Here is a 17,574-nt window from a genome sequence, read left to right on the forward strand (position 1 = left end):
CTGGCATGCTCGGGAATTTAAGAAATGTAAATAAATGACAGTGTTGAGTAAAATTCTCATGGTGGTTTCTTCAGATCTGGACAGATGAGTTTCTGGTTTGGGACCCGGACCAATTTGATGGCATCAATGAGATTTCGCTGTCATCTGATGCCATCTGGATACCCGATATTATCGTCAATGAATTGTATGTCTACGTCAATCACAATGACCATACGCTATTATGAAATTAGCATCCTTGTGATCCATTGTATGAAAATGACGGTCAAGTTCCTCAAGGGAGCCCGTTATCATATCACAGTGTTATAATTTCATCTCGCTACTTCTACAGTATGACAAACATTTCACACCGCGAGGCTTGCCAAACTGGATTCACGGTTACATGACAACGAGATGAAAATTCTGGCCTCGCGTCAGGCTCTCACCTTTTTTTTTTCTTTTCCGGCTTCCAATCCAGCGTGGATGAGGGGAGGTCGCCGGCCATCCCGTACGTCTACGTCAACTCGTCGGGTTGCGTGAAGAACTATCGGCCCATGCAGGTGGTCCTGGCCTGCAGTTTGGAAATGTACGCCTTTCCCTTTGACAAGCAGAACTGCAGCCTCACCTTCCGCAGTTGGCTCCACTCAGGTGGGCGTCGTCTCTGCAAAGGCACCAGAGCAAAAGTCGTATCAAGTGGAGTTCAGAATCCAAATACTTTTGAGACGTTTGAGATTACGTACACCTAACGCCAGGGGTGTCCAAACTTTTTGCCAAGGGGGCCAGATTTTATGTGGTAAAATGTCGGGGGGCCGACCTTGGCTGACATTCTTTACATTGAACAACAATATTGTTCAGCAAATTTTAGTAAGCCAGTCTGTTTCACATTTCCATTTTTATTTTAATTTCAACAATCTTAAGAATTTCTTTTGGTTCATTTGAAACAGGTATATCACATGCAACTGCTTATTCACTTGACTTTTTCTTAAACAGAAGTCTCCTGAGTGCAAATTGATTGATTTGAAACATAAAATGTATCACCATGACTTTTCAATAGTCACAAAACCTTTGACTCGAACAACAGGGAAATGAACAAGCAATACACATATCCACAACTGCAAGGATCATTTGAAATATGACATATCAGTCAATATAAACACGGAGTGATGTCTTGTTAACTCGTGAGTGATGCCCTCTAGTGTCTAAATGCTATTACTCATTTAGTGAATGCTATTACTCATTTAGCCACTAGAGGGAAGCAGTACTCTATGAAACATCACTCACCAGTCTACGAGACCTCAGTCAATGCAACACGTGTTCCATTGCGCCCAACCTGCGGGCCAGACGGCACTGATTTTATGACAGGGGCCGAGGGCCGGATGAAATTCGACCGCGGGCCGGATTTGGCCCGCGGGCCGGATTTTGGACATGCCTGCCTAACGCTAACGCGAATGCATTGTAAAGTAACACATGGTTGAGATCTTGTCCAAACGGTTGGTGGTAAGTTTGTAAGTACGGCAGCAAGTCTTGATGCTCGCTAAGTCAGTCTCTTCTGAATATCAAGAACCCAGACTAAGGGTCTTGTGATCTTCGAGAGCTTCCATGAAAACGTACTTTCTAAGAAATGCTATCTTCGGGATTGCGACGTCCGCGTATTTATTTTTATTTCTGATTTTCCAGTGTTTGAATAATGGTCTCCTATCCTCCGTTATCTCCTCCGCCTCTTTTTCTTCTTCAGTGAAAGAAATCGACTTGGCTCTGTGGCGTAGCGCAGAGGCCATCGCTAACGATCAGAGGGAGTTCATGAATGACGGCGAGTGGGAACTGCTTTCCATACCGTCGCGCTACTGGCGCCTCCAGCAGGACAACGCCGACTACGCCCACGTCCGTTTCCATGTACGTCAAGTTTGAAACGGGTTATATATAGAAATCTCCTCTAACGCTTATCGGGCATCCGAATGGTGGAGTAACTTGTGAAGTGTAAAACGAGTGGTTGTGACCTTGGCGGATTGGTCGAGCGAGCTAACGGCAAATGATGAGGCTCAGGCTGTTTTGTGGCTGGCGAGAAGAAGAGAGGCTCTGATAGACAGGGAAAGGGCGAGTGACCATAATGAGACTGTCTCAGCGGCTGACTGATCAATGGACGTCTTGTTAGCGGCGAGGCAAATGGCCCCATAGCCCTTTTGCAGGTGGAGCGCCGGGATGGCTGCTATTCATGCTCCTCAAAGGAGCCGAGGGCTGTTTGATGAAGGAGGACTTCATGGATCACTGAGTATTAAAGATTTTTTTTTTTTTGAAACAAAGTCATTCATTTTGGTACGGTATCATCTACAAATGATGGTATTGCTGCACGAGCTTTTCCCCAAACGCATTTAACATGCGACACTGCACAGCTTGGATGGATGACATTACACATCAGCCCTCGATGGATCTTTCATTAAATATGCCAGCCAGATCAAATCTGAGCCAATATATCTGCTTTCACAAAGTGACTTAAAAAAATTATAATAATAATTATAAAAATTATAATAAATAATATACATTTTTTTTACGTCACTGCATCTTAAATATGTCTTGTTGAAACATGGTGTCGGTTAAAGGTAGGGTGGAGCAATGCAGTTCAAATGATGGATCAACTTTGAAGCCTTTTAATCATCCAATTTTTCCTGCCCGACTTGGCCGTAAGCAAAGTGTGTTCAGTTCAAATTCAGTGACAGTGTGAGTGTGAGAGCAAATGGCTGTTTTTCTCTGTATGTGCCCTGGGACTGACTGGCGACCAGTTCAGGGCCTGGTCTGTTTTTTTTTGCCTAAACTGACTGGTTTAGCACATCCAAACTCACTGTGCAGAGGTGCGGGGTTCGATTCCGGCTCCGCCCTTCCTGTGTGGAGGATAAGCGGATTAGAAAATGGATGGATGGAAAATGATTACATTTTACTTTAGTACACATACTGTATATAATATTGCTTTTAAAAAAATCCTAATGTTACCCGTCTTAAAAAACGACGACTTTTTTTGTGCTTGTGGTGTTCATTTTGATTCCAAACAAAACTTTGCCTTCACTCCTTTTTTTTTTTTTTTTAAAGCAAATGCTTCTTTTTAAAAAAATTGTCATTATGCATGTTTATGTATTTCCGGGTCACATTCTGGGTAAATGAAAAAAAATGAAGATGGGGGCGTTTTTACTCGTGGGCGAGTTTAATGTAATGTTTCTTTGATATACAAAAACCGCTTGTGATTTGAAGCACGGTTTTCAAATTAGCGATAGACATTTGACGCATACTGCCGTCTGTCAAACAGCCGCGCATGAGTGGCTACAATAACCAGCGTGATCCGAAAATACATAAACGCACATTAAAAAAAAAAAGTGTTCCCCTTGCAAAAACAAAACAAAGAAACGTCACCTGGCTTTGAATAAATAATACTTCCCTAGTTCACGGAATTGGGCAGTCAAAAAGTTCCCGGATGAGACTAGAAAGCCGACTTCCTTTGTGGTGCAGGTGTTGATCCGAAGGCGCCCCCTGCTGTACGTAGTGGGCCTCCTTATCCCCAGCATCTTCCTCATGATCGTGGACGTGATGAGCTTCTACCTTCCCGTGAGCAGCGGCACCCGCGTCGGCTTCAAAATCAGTACGCTGCTGGGTTACACCCTCTTCAGAGTCAACCTGATGGACGAGCTGCCCGCCACTGCCGTCACGACCCCGCTCATAGGCAGGAAATGGATTATTTTGCGATCTCCGGTTGTTGCTCGCATTGACCTCATGGTAAAAAATCTGATCGTGATTAAAAGGAGTGTTCTTCGTCGTGTGCATGGCGCTACTCATGCTCAGCCTGATCACGTCCATCCTGGTGGTGAAACTGCTCCACCACAGCAAAAAAGAGGTCCGGGAAATGTCCGTGTCGGCCTGCCTGCTGGACAAGTACGGCCTGGCAGAGAGCGCCATGACCTCCACGAGAACCTTGGACCGACTCAACCATTCTGAAGGTAAAGAATGCTCAAGGGAAAAGATTTCCAGGTTGAGTTTTGCGGCTCGTTTCAACAGGAGCTGGGGTTGCTCCCCCCTCTTTGATTCGGTTCCTAGATTTCGAGTTTGAGGCCTCGCTGGAAGAGGACCTGGAATCGCTGATCGACATTCAGGAAAATCCTTCTAGCCTGGAGTGGCTCCTGAGGGAGCTGGTTTCCATCCGTCTGGCCTTTTCCCAGGAGGACACAGAGTCTGCGGCTCAGGCTGAATGGCTGGCACTCTGCTCAAAGCTCGACTGCTTCCTCTTCCGCCTCTACCTGATTGTTCTGGCTGTGTATGCCGGGACCCTGCTGCTGTTCTGGGCCAGCTGGAGCTTCGCCTGATGACACACTGGGTGCCTTGGCTTTTCCGTAACGCTCTTCTTATTTGCTATTTTAGTGAGATTCTTCATGCTACAAAATATCCGTACCCGAAATAGCGTTTGAATACTCGTACAAGATTAGAAAACAGCAGAACTGATTTTCTAATGGCTACTTATCGCAAGAAGTGAAAAGAACAGAACTACTTTGTGTTACTAAATAAAACATTACTGTCATTGTCAATTTGCCGATCGTGTTTTCTTGTGCTCTTCGGTGGAATGCAACGACACGGCGGGGAAAATAGAGTGACATCACGGGAGAAAATCAGTTATAATGATTTCCCAACAGTGGAAATGTACGTAGTGATACTGCATAATCAGACGACACTCGGGGGATTGAACGGAGAGCCGCTCTGATCGCGTTGCTACTTTCATCCCACCGCCACAAAACAGATCAATAAAACCCATTCGGAGCTCGGCGACGGCTGCGTCTCAACTCCCCCAGCGGCTTTCCTAATAGTCTGAATGAGAATATGAAAAGCGCACGGTAGAAACCTGCCAGTGGAAGGGTCTATATTAATGCAATTTTCACACTATCGGCAAGACTCATCTGCCAGTGGATCGGGTTACGTGATGATTATGGAGCCGATCTGAAGTCTGTGTGTGAGGTCATCAGAGGACGTTAGATGGGTCGAGTCAAATTATGATTTTATGAAACTAATTAAGACCTCTGTTTTGCGACTGGTGTGTAAAATCAGTGGGACGGTAAACCGAAAGATATATCACCCGCTTATTATGAATACATGTTAGTTGAGGGGTTCGTTGTTTTTAGTGGATAGCTGGGCATTACGAACGGCAAAAGGAGAGATGGAATCATTTAAATGCCGTTTTAATAAAAGGGGGTTGGGGGGAAGAACGTTCGAGAACGCAACTATCTTCGTAAGTAAAATCACTTCCTGCTTCTCTTACTTCAACAGCCAATCAGAACCCATCAACATAAAGACGGTTTAAGCAATTATTAAACAACAGAATATAATTAGGGTATTCTTAAACCGAAAGATGGCGACCAATCTATCATCTATGAATACATTTGTAAGTTGAGGGGTTCGTTGTTTTTAGTGGATAGCTGGGCATCACGAATGGCAAAAGGAGAGATGGAATCATTTAAATGCCGTTTTATTAAAAGGGGGAAAAAGAACGTTCGAGAACGCAACTCTCCTCGTAACTAAAATCACTTCCTGCTTCTCTTACTTCAACAGCCAATCAGAACCCTTCAACATAAAGACGGTTTAAGCAATTATTAAACAACAGAATATAATTAGGATATTCTTAACATGAAATAATTTGATGCTCAAACATAAAATGATAATAATTAATAATATAACAGACGCTTACACGTTTTTGGGCAATGGTCGTTTAGCGGCACCGCGCAGGCGGCACATTGATGATTATCTGGTTAGCATTTTGGATTCGATACCATGCAACCGGAGAAAGCACCATAACTCAATTATTGTCTTGACACACAATATGGTCACACACACACACCCTTGCCCCCTTTTCAGCTTTGCTTTTGCTCACCGTGTCAGTGTTCTGCGTAGGAGTGGCCTCTCGCCGAGGTTCGGCTTCACTCTCGCTTGTCGGGCGACGCTAACGAGGTTTGCGCAGCGGGACGAGAAGACGAAGGTGAACGGTCACGATGAGACCAACGTCAGCCTGGACGACGCTGGTCCTCTTGGTTGTTATTCAGGGGACAGCCAGAACATGCACAGGTACAGAATATATTTTTTTGTAGTTCTCATATCCGTTTGTTTACATTGTTGGTGAGCGACTCAATACAATGCATAACAAAAATTGGTATCCAATGAAACCACTTAAGATGATAATCATCAGCGAAGTCGCAATTATTTGAGTTGTCTGAATAACTGTCTACTGAAGTCATCCGAAGGGAGTGTTCCTGTTATAATACAATGGTTATTTACCCCCCCCCCCCAAAAAAAAAAAATCAGTGAGGAAACTGGGCAGCAGCACAGGCCGTTTTGCCAACGCCACATTGGTACGACTCTCCGAGTTTTTGAGTGCTGGCTACAAGAAAGGGGTGCGACCCGTGAAAGACTGGCGGACCTCCACCCTGGTGGCCATCGACCTGATGGTTTACTCCATCCTCAACGTGGTGAGGATGCCTGGTGCCGTCACAAAACGTTCCAATTGTTAAATTGAATACTCGATTCATGGAAAAGGAATTCATGTCAACATTTTTGTCGTTTTCTTTTACAATTCAACAGGATGAGAAGAACCAGGTCTTGACAACGTATGTGTGGTACAGACAGGTAAACGCATAATATGCAAAGTCGGATCTATTTGTCAGTGCTATAACTGCCATTGGATGTTATGCAGTGGTTCCATTAAACTTTTCCCGTGCTTGAACCTTCAAGTCATGGACGGATGAATTCCTGGTCTGGAATCCCGAAGACTTTGACGAGGTCAAACAAATTTCTCTACCGACCGCCAACGTTTGGGTGCCGGATATCCTCATCAATGAGTTGTAAGGCTGATGAAAATGTTTGTCGTCTTTTTTTGCACATGGCAGCCAAAATGTTGACTTTTTTTGGGGGGTGGGGGGGGGGGATCTTCTGTCAAAACAAAGCGTTGACGTGGGGAAGTCTCCTGACATACCGTACGTCTATGTGACCCACGACGGACTGGTGCGCAACTACAAACCAATCCAAGTGGTCACCGCCTGCACGCTCAACATCTACAATTTCCCATTCGATGTCCAGAAATGCAGCCTGACCTTCCAGAGCTGGCTCCATACAAGTATGACCGCTCACTTCAATTGTGTCATTTGTTGAAGCATTTTGGTCATTTTTAATTTTTTTTTTTGCGGGGTGGGGGGGGGGGGGGGTGGATTCTACTATTTGGGCAGTCAAAGGAAACATGACATTAAAAGTCTTGCTTGGTTGTGAACTTCTTAACAAGCTGCAATTCCAAAGCCCCATGTCGGGCGTGTGCCGATACAGCACCGCGACCCGCCATAAACTCCCATTTGCCAAACAACCCAAATTGAAAGCTCCCAGGTATCACCGCATTCCCGAAACGGAGCTTCACGTTGCGTCCACCCCCTGCTGGGATGTGTGCTCAGAAAGCAGAGGCCTCACTGAAGGGGCAAGTCGTTGCCATGGCGGTCTCACGCTGCTCCTGACATTGCGTTCGATCGGCAGTTGATGACATCAACATCACGTTGATGCGCAGTCCCGAGGAGCTGAGGGAGGACAAGAGCGTCTTCATGAACCAAGGAGAGTGGGAGCTGCTTCATATTCTGTCCAACTACAAAATATTCAGCGTGGACGACGACGACTACTATGCCGAGATGAAGTTCCATGTGGGTGTATCTCTTCAGAATATTCATTCACTATTAAGCTTTATTACTAAATAGATTCTTAGCATCTTCGGAATCGCCGTATAGAAAACAGATGCGTTATTATTCGTAGAAGTAGTTTAGGGCGTTGCGGGCCGTGTCGAGTGTTAATTTTAATTTATGCCATTGCCGCTTCAAAAACAAGTACGACGGGCTACAAAATGGCCCCCGGGCCGTCGTTTGGATTACCCTCGAAATCTGGTATATACAACACAAAAACAGTGGAACTCGAACAGAGGTGCTTATTGAAATAAATACCTTCCAAAAATGTCAACAGGTGGTTATCCGTCGGCGGCCGCTTTTCTACACGGTCAACCTGTTGCTGCCCAGCATTTTCCTCATGGTGATGGACATCGTAGGCTTCTATCTGCCACCCGACAGCGGCGAGAGAGTTTCTTTCAAGATCACTTTACTGCTGGGATACTCCGTCTTCCTCATCATTGTGTCCGACACTCTGCCCGCCACCGCCATTGGAACGCCACTCATCGGTGACTACGGGGGAAGGCCCGTTTTGTTTGACGGCGTCCGTTTCACCGAGCTAACCTGGTCTCTCCTCTGCCGCAGGCGTATATTTCGTCGTTTGCATGGCCTTGTTGGTGATCAGCCTGACGGAAACGGTGTTGATCGTACGTCTGGTCCACAAGCAGGACCTGCAGCCCCCTGTGCCTCACTGGCTGAGGTACCTGATTCTGGAGAGAGCGCCGGCCCTCTTCTGCATCCACAAGAAGCACCGGTTGTGCTCCAGATTCTCCTCGCAGACCTCAGATATGGCTGACTACAAGGACGACAACAACTATGGGACTGGTGAGCTTTTGGGGATTCGCGTTGCCTGATACGCAAAAAAAAAATACAATAAAAAATCCTGGTTTGGTACGTACCTTAGTTAGCACTAGCGAAGAAATCCGCTAGCTAGCAACTGAGCCGCACTGCATTTGTTGACAGGGAAGCACGCGTCTTACTTAGTTAGCACTAGCGAAGAAATCCGCTAGCTAGCAACTGAGCCGCACTGCATTTGTTGACAGGGAAGCGCGCGGCTTCAGTGAAGTAGCAGTTACACTTTCTATCCTTCCCTCTTCATCCTCCTCAGTCCAATGTCCGCTCCATCACACCTGTGAGATCGGCCGGCAGCGCGAAAGGGAGGCCACCCTGCTGGGACGGGGCCTGCCCCTGCCGAGGGACCCGTCGCCACCCGTCGTGAGCAACATCCTGCAGGAGGTGACGGCGATACGCAGCTTCCTGGAGAAGCGGGACCGCTGCAACGAGGTGGCCAAGGAGTGGCTGCAGGTGGGATACGTTCTGGACGTGCTGCTCTTCAGGGTCTACTTGGTGGCCGTGGTGGCTTACAGCATTACGCTGGGCACGCTGTGGTCCGTGTGGCAGGTGGCCTGAGGCCCGGACGTCATTTTGGTAGCTCTTTGGGAAGCGGAGAATTACACAGCAGGTTGTTGAAGTTTGAAAACACTTGCACGGTAACCCCAACGGGTAGTGAGGCCACGTGATTAGTACCTTTGTTCAGCCAAATGGGTTGAGCTAAAATAAAGCTGAAGCGTACTTCAGATTTAGCGAGTCCCATGAAGGTTGTGCCATGCTTTCGTCCATTGTGGGATGTACACAAAGATAAGGCCTCATAGTTTTCACAATATACCGATTGTTATGAGTTGCTTCATAGGAAATTATAAAGGAGAATAGCGACAGTAACAGAAAAAAAATACATTTTTTTTTTAGCTACAGCAGTGTTCCGGGGTCAATTTGAAGCGTTGGAAAATGGGGAAAAAAAACAATCCATCTTACATGGTTAATAACATGCCTTTGCTAAACCATGTCATTGCAAATATGTGATATGACATCCACAGTGCACTATATATTCACAATTATAATTTGTGGATTTGTTTCGCTCCTGCTCAAACTATAATAACACAAAATATAACAGTAATAAAAAACGTATGCTGTATTTGATGATGTGATTTTACGCCGAATGCATTTAACCACGTCATAAAATCGAAATCTATGTTCCAGCATACATCCTTATTATGTCTAAACCGGCACATTACCAGTGCCGATATTACTGCGTGATGAATTCAATGCTCTTATCATGTAAATGCTGAAAATGCTGTAGTTCTAACATCCAGCCATAGAGAGGCGCTGTTCACTACTACATCGAAGCTCTTCAAAAGCGAACGAGAGACCAAGCTGACTGGATTCCGGATCTTGGACCGCATGGATTTCAGAATGCTGGAAATTATTTTGTCTAAATGACTTTTAAATGAATTAAATCCATTTCACTCTGCAGTCATTACACAAGTGACAACACGGAACGTGTTATTTCTACATGAAAATGCACACAAACCTAAGAGACATGACTGCGCACTTAAATTATTTCATAAGCACAAGATAGGACACATATTTGTGTTCACGAAGGAACAAATCCGTTTCAACTCACTCGCTTAGAGGCGCACAGCTGTTCGTGTGACTTCTCCCTTGTTCCCAAGTACGGTAATTACTGAGTATAAAAACGATTGGAAGTGAGAGGGAATAATGGAACATTAATTGATTTCAACGGCGAACATTGAAAAGTACACTGAGTTACTTCTGTGACCCTTTGGGCTGTGTACCTGTAAGTAGAAGTGACTCGAGCTGCAAGACTCAGGTTCCGCCTTCAGTTGTCATGGTAACAAACGCCAGACTCACCCACCCAGCAGTGTATGAGGTGGTGAACAAAGTCACTCATTTGCAAGAAACATAGCCGGCCCCTAAAATAGGCTAGCTTAGCGTGACAAGAAGTTGAGTTAAGTGCACTACCATTTTTGATCCTTGGCGCTAATTTGACAAAAGCACGCCCAATTTGTTACTAATACACACGGGGAGCATTTTAAATAGCAAAAAAAGATGCGCGTCGCTTTAAAAAAATAACTGGAACAAATTATTCCAGGGAAACGTTTGGTAAAATAAACAAACAGAACATTTACCGGTGATGTCAACCCGAAGAATGCGGGGGTCAAAGGTCCAGACTGAAGGCTGGTGATGGCTGACAGACATCAAGACGTTGAATGACGCAGACTCCCGTGGCCCCTTTGGTCCTTCCTTCCTCATCAGCTACAATGACATCAAAGTATGAGCAGTGAACACATTTTACGAGCAACTTTTGCCGCACTTCATTTCAAAACGACCTCAAACGAAAACAACACGACAAGCCAGGCAAACGATAAGCGGGCACTCTGATTTCAGTCAGTCGGCGGGCACTTTGTAATACTTACTGACAACTTGCTAAGCACACTCAAGATGTTACTCTTTGACAAAAGACGAATGGACCAGCGGGGCCGTGCAATTCGATATATTTTGACAAGGGAGATTCCAACTCTAACTCAGGGGTCACCAACCTTTTGTGAAATTGAGAGCTACTTCTTGGACACCGATTAATGCCAACGTCTACCAGTTTGGTAAACATTTCTGAAAACAACAAATGTGCTCAATTTACTCTTATTGATGAATTCCAGACTGCTACAAATAATAATCTTAGCATAATTGTTGATCTGAAGACACTGATCACACTAATAATTTATTTTTTTTAATCTAAAAAAACAAACATCTTTTACCCCTCCTGTTGTTCTCAACAAAATACACCCGAGTTTGTAATAATAATAAAAAATTTTAAAAAGACTTTACGACTGTGATCGTGATCCATGGGAATGAGTATTCGCATATTTCAAAATAACGGTTGTTGTAAAATTAAGGAAACAAAGCCAGTGAGAGTCCGAGAACAACTGACATAAAGTCCATTGTTTATTTCCTGTGTGTACAATCGATTTTTTTATAATGAAACCCATAAATAATAATAAAACAAACAAAATCAATCCACTACAAAAAGACAATATACTGTTTAGTAGGATGTAAAACCCAAAAACAAACAAACAAAAAAAAACTTGTAATATTTTTTTCCACGATCAAAAAGGCACAACATTGACGACTTTAGTGACAACATGGAAGGACCTGCAGCATTAAATCTTTTTTTATTTCTTTTTTTTCACACTCCATCAGAGAACACTGAAATGTTACAAAGAGATGTGTCTGATTCTACATGAAATAAACAAAAAAAAAATCACCTCTCTATTAACAGACAGTGGAAAAAATATATCACACATTGTCGCTGGAAAAGACAAAGGACCTTTTTCAATTTTTTTTTTTTTGCAAAGCTCTAATGCAAATTTCAATGATAAGAACAAAAATTACAATAACGTAAGAACAAAAATGAAAAAAAAAAGCAATTAAAAATAATAATTGGGCACCTTCTAAGATTAGGCTAAGTTTAGGTGCTGAGGTAGACAAAAACTAACAATTCAAATCATCACCATCATCATAACAATAATAAAAAAGAAACACTATCATCTTGAAATTTTGTAATCATAGAGAGCGACTTCTGCACTGGCACTTGTGCTGCCACCAAAACGGAGGAGGAGAAAAGCAGCACAAAAAAAACTTTTAATGAATTAAAAAAAAGAAAGAAACTTTGTTATGCTTGGTCCGAACGGCGCAAAGTTGTTGGTCCTCAGTGCTAATATAAAAAAATAACGTGGTGCTCTCTTTTCTTTTTAAATGACAATTTTTTTTCAATTTTCTTTCAAATGTTTGTGGAAACCTCGATGGCACATGAGTGTGAAATGGCGAGAAAAACACCACATCAAAAACACACACACATGTACAAGTGCCCACTCCAGGGATGCCATGAAGACCTTTTTTTTTACCCACGTGCCCTGAATGCATCATGTAAAACAAACAAAACAAAACAAAACAAAAACTCAATCAAAATTGGTGCCTTGAGATACAAGTTTAGGTCACTCAAAACACAAGTATATTAATTAAGCCTTCGCCATTCAAATGAATGGAATCGCAATTCATCTCTTCTAGACCCGCCCTCAAAAAAAACCTGACAATTTTTAAATGCCTTTTCTTATCAAGAAAAATAACATTAAATATTATTTCAGTTTTAAAACATATAGTAAAGTCATCATTGGTTGGGGACACGACTTAACTCAATGCACCACTGTCGATTCAGGGCATTTAAAAAAAAAATTGTGTCAACAGGCCATGAATAAATGTGGCTTTTTTTTTTTGCTGAATTTTCTTCAAGTGTCAGCATACCTGACCAAAAAAAAACACACACAAAAAACAACGTAATCAAAAGCTATTAAATAAATAGCATTAAGAGCCCTCTAATTCTGAATGTTAAAAAAAATGCTTCATGACATCCCATGGCTGCTGGCAGACAATTTTTTTTCCATTTTTTGCAAAAAATTTCATCTGAAAATACAGAAACAGCACGCCTTTTTTTCCCCCAACAATTTCTCTTTAGGCACACAAAGAGTACGGGAAAAAACATCGGAGAGGAACACTGAGGGAAGAACAATATCGATGTCAACATGTCTATAGAGTTATATCTTTTTGCAACATAGAATGAAAAAAAAACAGCAAAAAAACAGTGGCATAGAATAAACATTTTGTATCTGATTTAGTGCATTTTTCCACTATAGTACGCACACACACGCAAAGCTACACACTCGGTCACGCGCACAGAAAAAGTAGAAAACATTCAGAGGACGACGACGTAATTGACTTGACGGGGAAGTGTTGCATTGTGGGTAACATTAGATCTACGAGATTGTTTTGCTGTCATTTGCAGGCGGTGGTGTGGTTAAAAAAAAAAAAAAATCCCCGAACCGCTCGGCTCACAGTGTTACGGGACGTGCCATCCCTTCTGTTTTACTCTTTTCAAGTACAAAAACAAATAAAAATAATAACACGCTCATGGTCAAGTTTGATTGACTGGATGGTGAGTGACGCACACCTTTTTTTTTTTCACATACAAAAAAAAGTTGGCGGTAAGATTTTTAGTCTTTCACCTACAATGCAATTGACATCCAGAAAGCAACACTTATTATTATTATTATTTTCATCATTATTATTACAATATGTTCGCACAATATCAAAGAGGAGCAAGGCAAAAATTACACCCAGGAGACAAAAAAAAAAGACAAATGTGTGCCCTGCTCAAACTCTCCACCCAAAAAAAAAAACAGGACTGACACGCAATACAAAAATATCACAATTTTTTTCAATATCAAATTGCCTCCATTGGCTCTCATTCAGGAATTCTTTATTTGGACATTTTTTTTTCCCATGATGATTACTAATTGTCCAATTGTCCATCGCACGCTGCAAAAAAAAAATCAAAATAAAATAAAAATAAAATCCCCCCAAAGACCTGCAGCACCTTTTGATCCACCGTTCACATTACAAAACTACAAGTCTATTCACATATGTTCAAGTGTACGTTCGTTTTTGAACCCGGGAAGCAATAGTGCTTTCTTTTTATCTTCCTCCTCCTTCTTCTGCGCATCACTTAAGGCTTCAAAATTGTCCCCCCCCCCCCCCCCATTTATTTCTTCCTCATTCCAAAATGTCCGCTTGGGCCATGTTCCTCCATCCCATCAACCCTTTACCATGCTTATTATTATAATTTGCTTTTTGACTGTTTTCCAAAGATTTTTGCTTTCAAATAACTGTATTTCCTCATGTAGTGGCAGTGGGGTGGCAAACAGTTTGGTTACTTAACTGCAGATATTCACGAGTTGTACGGACTGAGTCTTATACCTTATACAATAATTTCCATGGGGGGGCGGGAAAAAACAAACAAAAATACACAAATGAGCTAAGAATCAGGTCAATTAAAAACTGAAAATGCAATGTAAAAAAAAGCGTCCAATAAGTGGAAGATGAGGGAAAAAAATGTACACAAAGTAGAGTTTGGATCAGGCCAATTGCGAGATTAAACAAAAAAAAAAAAGGCAAAAGTAAAAAGGACAATAAGCAGGAGTTCATATCTGATTGAAAATATGAATAAAGAAGCATGAGTAAATATGGATCAGAAAAAAAAGAAGAGCCAGTCGATTGAAAATGTGACTATGCGGGGAATTGGGTAACTTAAAAACAAATAAGTGGCGAGAAGGTGTGATGAAAAAAAATGCACAAAACTGGGTAAAAAAAAAAAGTGTATATTTTTTTGGGGGGGAGTTTAAAAACCTGGACTTTTGGGGAACGAAAAAAAATCACCCCACATTTCTTGAGAACAGGCCACTACTTGAGGAGATACAGTGAATCCAACTCAAATTTGAGGAGCAAAATAAAAAAAACAAAAACAAAACACAAGCGTGAGATGAAGTAGCAATGATGAAAGAAGTCGACAAAAAAAAAAAATTAAAAATGTGCTTTTGCCAAAACATGAACTTAGAGGTAGCTTTTGATAAACAACACATGAAACAAAAACAACAACAAAAAAGACCAAACCTGCGGACTCTTTAACAAGCGTGGTTAATATCAATAATACCAAGTTTGGTAACACGCGCAGACAAAAGAAATTTCATCGCTGTGGCGGTACTTTCGAAGCATGCGTCAACACCCACACTGCTTCATCACGCTGTGCAACGCATTTTTTCAACTCGTGACGCTAACAAAACATCGGGGGAGGGGGGGGGCATGAGGTCACAAAATGAGGTAATTCAAGTATGACGTAAAAACGAGGAGATGGAACCACAGGGAAAGAGTCCATTTATCCGTCGCCCCATTGGCCGTGCCTTTTCTGTCAATCACTCAAGCAGTCCAATCCACGCTTCCCGCTTCCTCTTCCTTGGATAACAGTGATGCTCGATCATTGCCGGGCGGTCGGCATTTATGGGGTCCGAAATTCCCCCGCCTTGGCGTGCAAGTCTTTTCACATTCACTCCTTCGAGAGCAGCCGTTTCTCTTTCCCCAAGACCATTTTTTCCTTTCTTTCTTTCTTTTGTGGTTAGTGTGAGATGAATGAGATAATACGCGAATGGCGGCGGTGTATTGCTGTGATTAATGTGAATATAAAGCTTGACTGATTTCAAACAAAGACTGTTGTCGTTGTCGCGGCGATACATTGATAGATGATGATCATGCGGAGCGTAAGAAAATATAAGTCAGCCTTTGGACACCCCCGGATCAGGAAGACCAATGAGAGGACGCTGACACACAAAAAAATAAAACATAAAAATAAAAAATAAAAGCAGCACTATAGCCCCGCCCCCCAAAAACCAAGCCCCTCCCTCCAAACCCACCATTCAGGTTCATCTTTTGTTTTTCGCACTCCCACTTCATCATTTACTGCATATTCCGACTGGCTCGACTGGCGATTCTCAGGGGCTATCCGGAATTATCGCAAAACAAAATAAAACAAAAAAAAAAACTGCGGTAATCGATTCGTCGACATTCAAGTATTTGATCCAGTTTTGCTTGGTTAGCATTTCATTTCGTTCATGGGACGGAATTTGGTAGAGCGAGGGTCGAGGAAGGAGTCGTCCAATTTTGGTGCGGATGCCAGGATTCTCATGAGGACGTTTTGGGGGGAATTTCCTCACGGGGGAAAATTTACGAATCTCAACGACAAAATTTCAGATGTATTCGTAAGATGCGGATACGTAGAAAAGTGTACAAATTGCTACGGTATAAGGCGCCGATCCAGGAATTTTGGTTTTGAATGGGCACTTTTCGTAATTTGCATCAATTTTTCAGCGGATCGCCAAAATCCAGAAAATGTTCGGCCAAGGTGCCGTCGCCTAAGTGCCATTCTTGCTAACTCCATCAAGGACTTTTGTTAGCATGCTAATGAAGAACACTAATGAACAGATTTCTACCGACCTCTAAGTGGATAAATCAAAGAATCTTTTTAGGGATCTACAAAAAAAAATGAGGGGGTGTATCAAAGCGTTAGCATGATGACACGCACACAAAAAAGTTTTAAGGTATAACCTCAAAACTTGGTGGCGTTGTGGGGCACGGGCCAAAGAAGAAGCCATTTTGTTTTGGTGTGTTTTTCTGTCAGGAGTACAAACACTGTGAGATGGGAAACATTTTCCTCCGGTTCTTCGGGAACCAGTGAGGTGGCTTATCTGTCAAGTACGCAATTTGGTAAGCGATCTTCTCGGGAGAAGGCCTAGCCTTGGCCGAGGTCTCCACTCGGTTGCAACAGCAACTACCAGAAACACAAAGAAGTGTTCAGCTCCTTTTCCCACTCGACTTAAATCACCTTCGCATTGTCTTCACATGATCGAGATTTGTTTGGGGTTGAGGAGGTTTTCAGAATTGATGACCAGAACTAGAAAAACTCTCGGCGAATGGGCCTTACAAAATCAGTTTTCAGATTTGAGCTCGTCTGATAGCCCTTGAGAATCCGTCAACGCTTGTAGCAGCAACGCTTTCCCTGCAGCTCGTGTTTGCATCACGAGGCGACCTGAAACGAAACGAAAAACAAACCAAAAAAAAAAACAAAAGAAGGACAACAACAACACAGTAACACAATGCACGTGTGCGGGAATGACCCGGTGATTCCGAACAAACCGCGGAGACTTTGCGTCTCTAGCGAGTCTTTCTAGGAGGACCAAAGGACAAGAAGAGAACGCAAGACACTCTCCTCAGTCTTATCGCTCCCCCTTTTGCATCGGCGACCCTCTGCCGCATCCTCACCTCACGCCTTAACTACATTCTCCGTATCCCCGCCCCTTTCCCCCGTTCCCCGATACCTCCCCGTGCTCTCAGACGTAGCAGAGGTACAGGTAGGTCTTCTCGATGCGCCAGTCTGGTGGGACATCTTCAGGCTTGTGGCCCTTCATGTGCTTTTGCATGGCCGACAGGCTGGGGCAGTACTCCAGGCAGATGGTGCATTGGTAGGGCGAGGCGCCGTTGTGGGTGCGCAGGTGCTTGATCATGGCCGAGTAGTCCCTGGATCGTTGGTGGCACAGCTTGCACTCAAATGGCTTCTCACCTGAGGGGGTTTGGAAGGCAAACGGTCAGT

At 43.2% G+C, this 17,574-nt stretch overlaps 4 protein-coding genes and 1 long non-coding RNA gene across 6 annotated transcripts in view; 3 read left to right on the forward strand and 2 right to left on the reverse strand.

Moving 5' to 3' along the window:
* Positions 1 to 68: 68 nt before the first annotated feature.
* Positions 69 to 2,445, forward strand: htr3b (5-hydroxytryptamine (serotonin) receptor 3B; the record flags this gene model as incomplete). Its single annotated transcript, XM_052047675.1, has 3 exons — positions 69 to 184; positions 455 to 624; positions 1,712 to 2,445. Coding segments are annotated over 3 exons (459 nt in total), but the record flags the coding sequence as incomplete, so codon positions are not given.
* A 1,087-nt stretch (positions 2,446 to 3,532) lies between these two features.
* On the forward strand, positions 3,533 to 4,538 carry LOC127588539 (5-hydroxytryptamine receptor 3B). The gene is made up of 2 exons (XM_052047307.1): positions 3,533 to 3,956; positions 4,054 to 4,538. The coding sequence occupies exons 1-2, from the start codon at positions 3,782 to 3,784 to the stop codon at positions 4,317 to 4,319; spliced, it is 441 nt and encodes a 146-aa protein (XP_051903267.1). The 5' UTR covers positions 3,533 to 3,781; the 3' UTR covers positions 4,320 to 4,538.
* Positions 4,539 to 5,874: 1,336 nt separating this feature from the next.
* LOC127588519 (5-hydroxytryptamine receptor 3A-like) lies at positions 5,875 to 10,195 on the forward strand. Its single transcript, XM_052047280.1, has 9 exons — positions 5,875 to 6,063; positions 6,301 to 6,464; positions 6,577 to 6,621; positions 6,727 to 6,836; positions 6,939 to 7,108; positions 7,513 to 7,673; positions 7,987 to 8,197; positions 8,274 to 8,513; positions 8,797 to 10,195. Exons 1-9 carry the CDS (start codon positions 5,991 to 5,993, stop codon positions 9,096 to 9,098), a joined length of 1,476 nt encoding a protein of 491 aa, XP_051903240.1. The 5' UTR covers positions 5,875 to 5,990; the 3' UTR covers positions 9,099 to 10,195.
* LOC127588544 (uncharacterized) lies at positions 6,909 to 8,666 on the reverse strand. Its single transcript, XR_007959111.1, has 3 exons — positions 8,588 to 8,666; positions 7,968 to 8,502; positions 6,909 to 7,553 (listed from the first exon to the last, which is right to left on the reverse strand). It is a non-coding gene; the product is annotated as an uncharacterized LOC127588544 (long non-coding RNA).
* Positions 10,196 to 14,130: 3,935 nt separating the features above from the next.
* The window catches only part of zbtb16a (zinc finger and BTB domain containing 16a), a 101,112-nt gene continuing 97,668 nt past the window's right edge, over positions 14,131 to 17,574 (reverse strand). For both annotated transcript variants that reach the window (XM_052047268.1, XM_052047267.1), the window contains one exon: positions 14,131 to 17,544. In XM_052047268.1, the coding sequence (XP_051903228.1) occupies positions 17,315 to 17,544 (230 nt within the window). In that variant the 3' untranslated portion in view covers positions 14,131 to 17,314. The remainder of the gene's footprint in view (positions 17,545 to 17,574) is intronic.

Source organism: Hippocampus zosterae, chromosome 16 (genome assembly GCF_025434085.1).
Source record: "Hippocampus zosterae strain Florida chromosome 16, ASM2543408v3, whole genome shotgun sequence".
NCBI classification, from domain to species: domain Eukaryota; kingdom Metazoa; phylum Chordata; class Actinopteri; order Syngnathiformes; family Syngnathidae; genus Hippocampus; species Hippocampus zosterae.

Bases quoted from the DNA above. Each gene is read 5' to 3' on its own strand.
- LOC127588539 (XM_052047307.1), top strand. From the start codon at position 3,782: ATGGCGCTACTCATGCTCAGCCTGATCACGTCCATCCTGGTGGTGAAA. The intron at 3,957-4,053 runs GTAAAGAATGCT...TTCGGTTCCTAG, and splicing joins CCGACTCAACCATTCTGAAG to ATTTCGAGTTTGAGGCCTCG.
- LOC127588519 (XM_052047280.1), top strand. From the start codon at position 5,991: ATGAGACCAACGTCAGCCTGGACGACGCTGGTCCTCTTGGTTGTTATT. The intron at 6,064-6,300 runs GTACAGAATATA...AAAAAAAATCAG, and splicing joins GACAGCCAGAACATGCACAG to TGAGGAAACTGGGCAGCAGC. The intron at 8,198-8,273 runs GTGACTACGGGG...CCTCTGCCGCAG, and splicing joins CATTGGAACGCCACTCATCG to GCGTATATTTCGTCGTTTGC.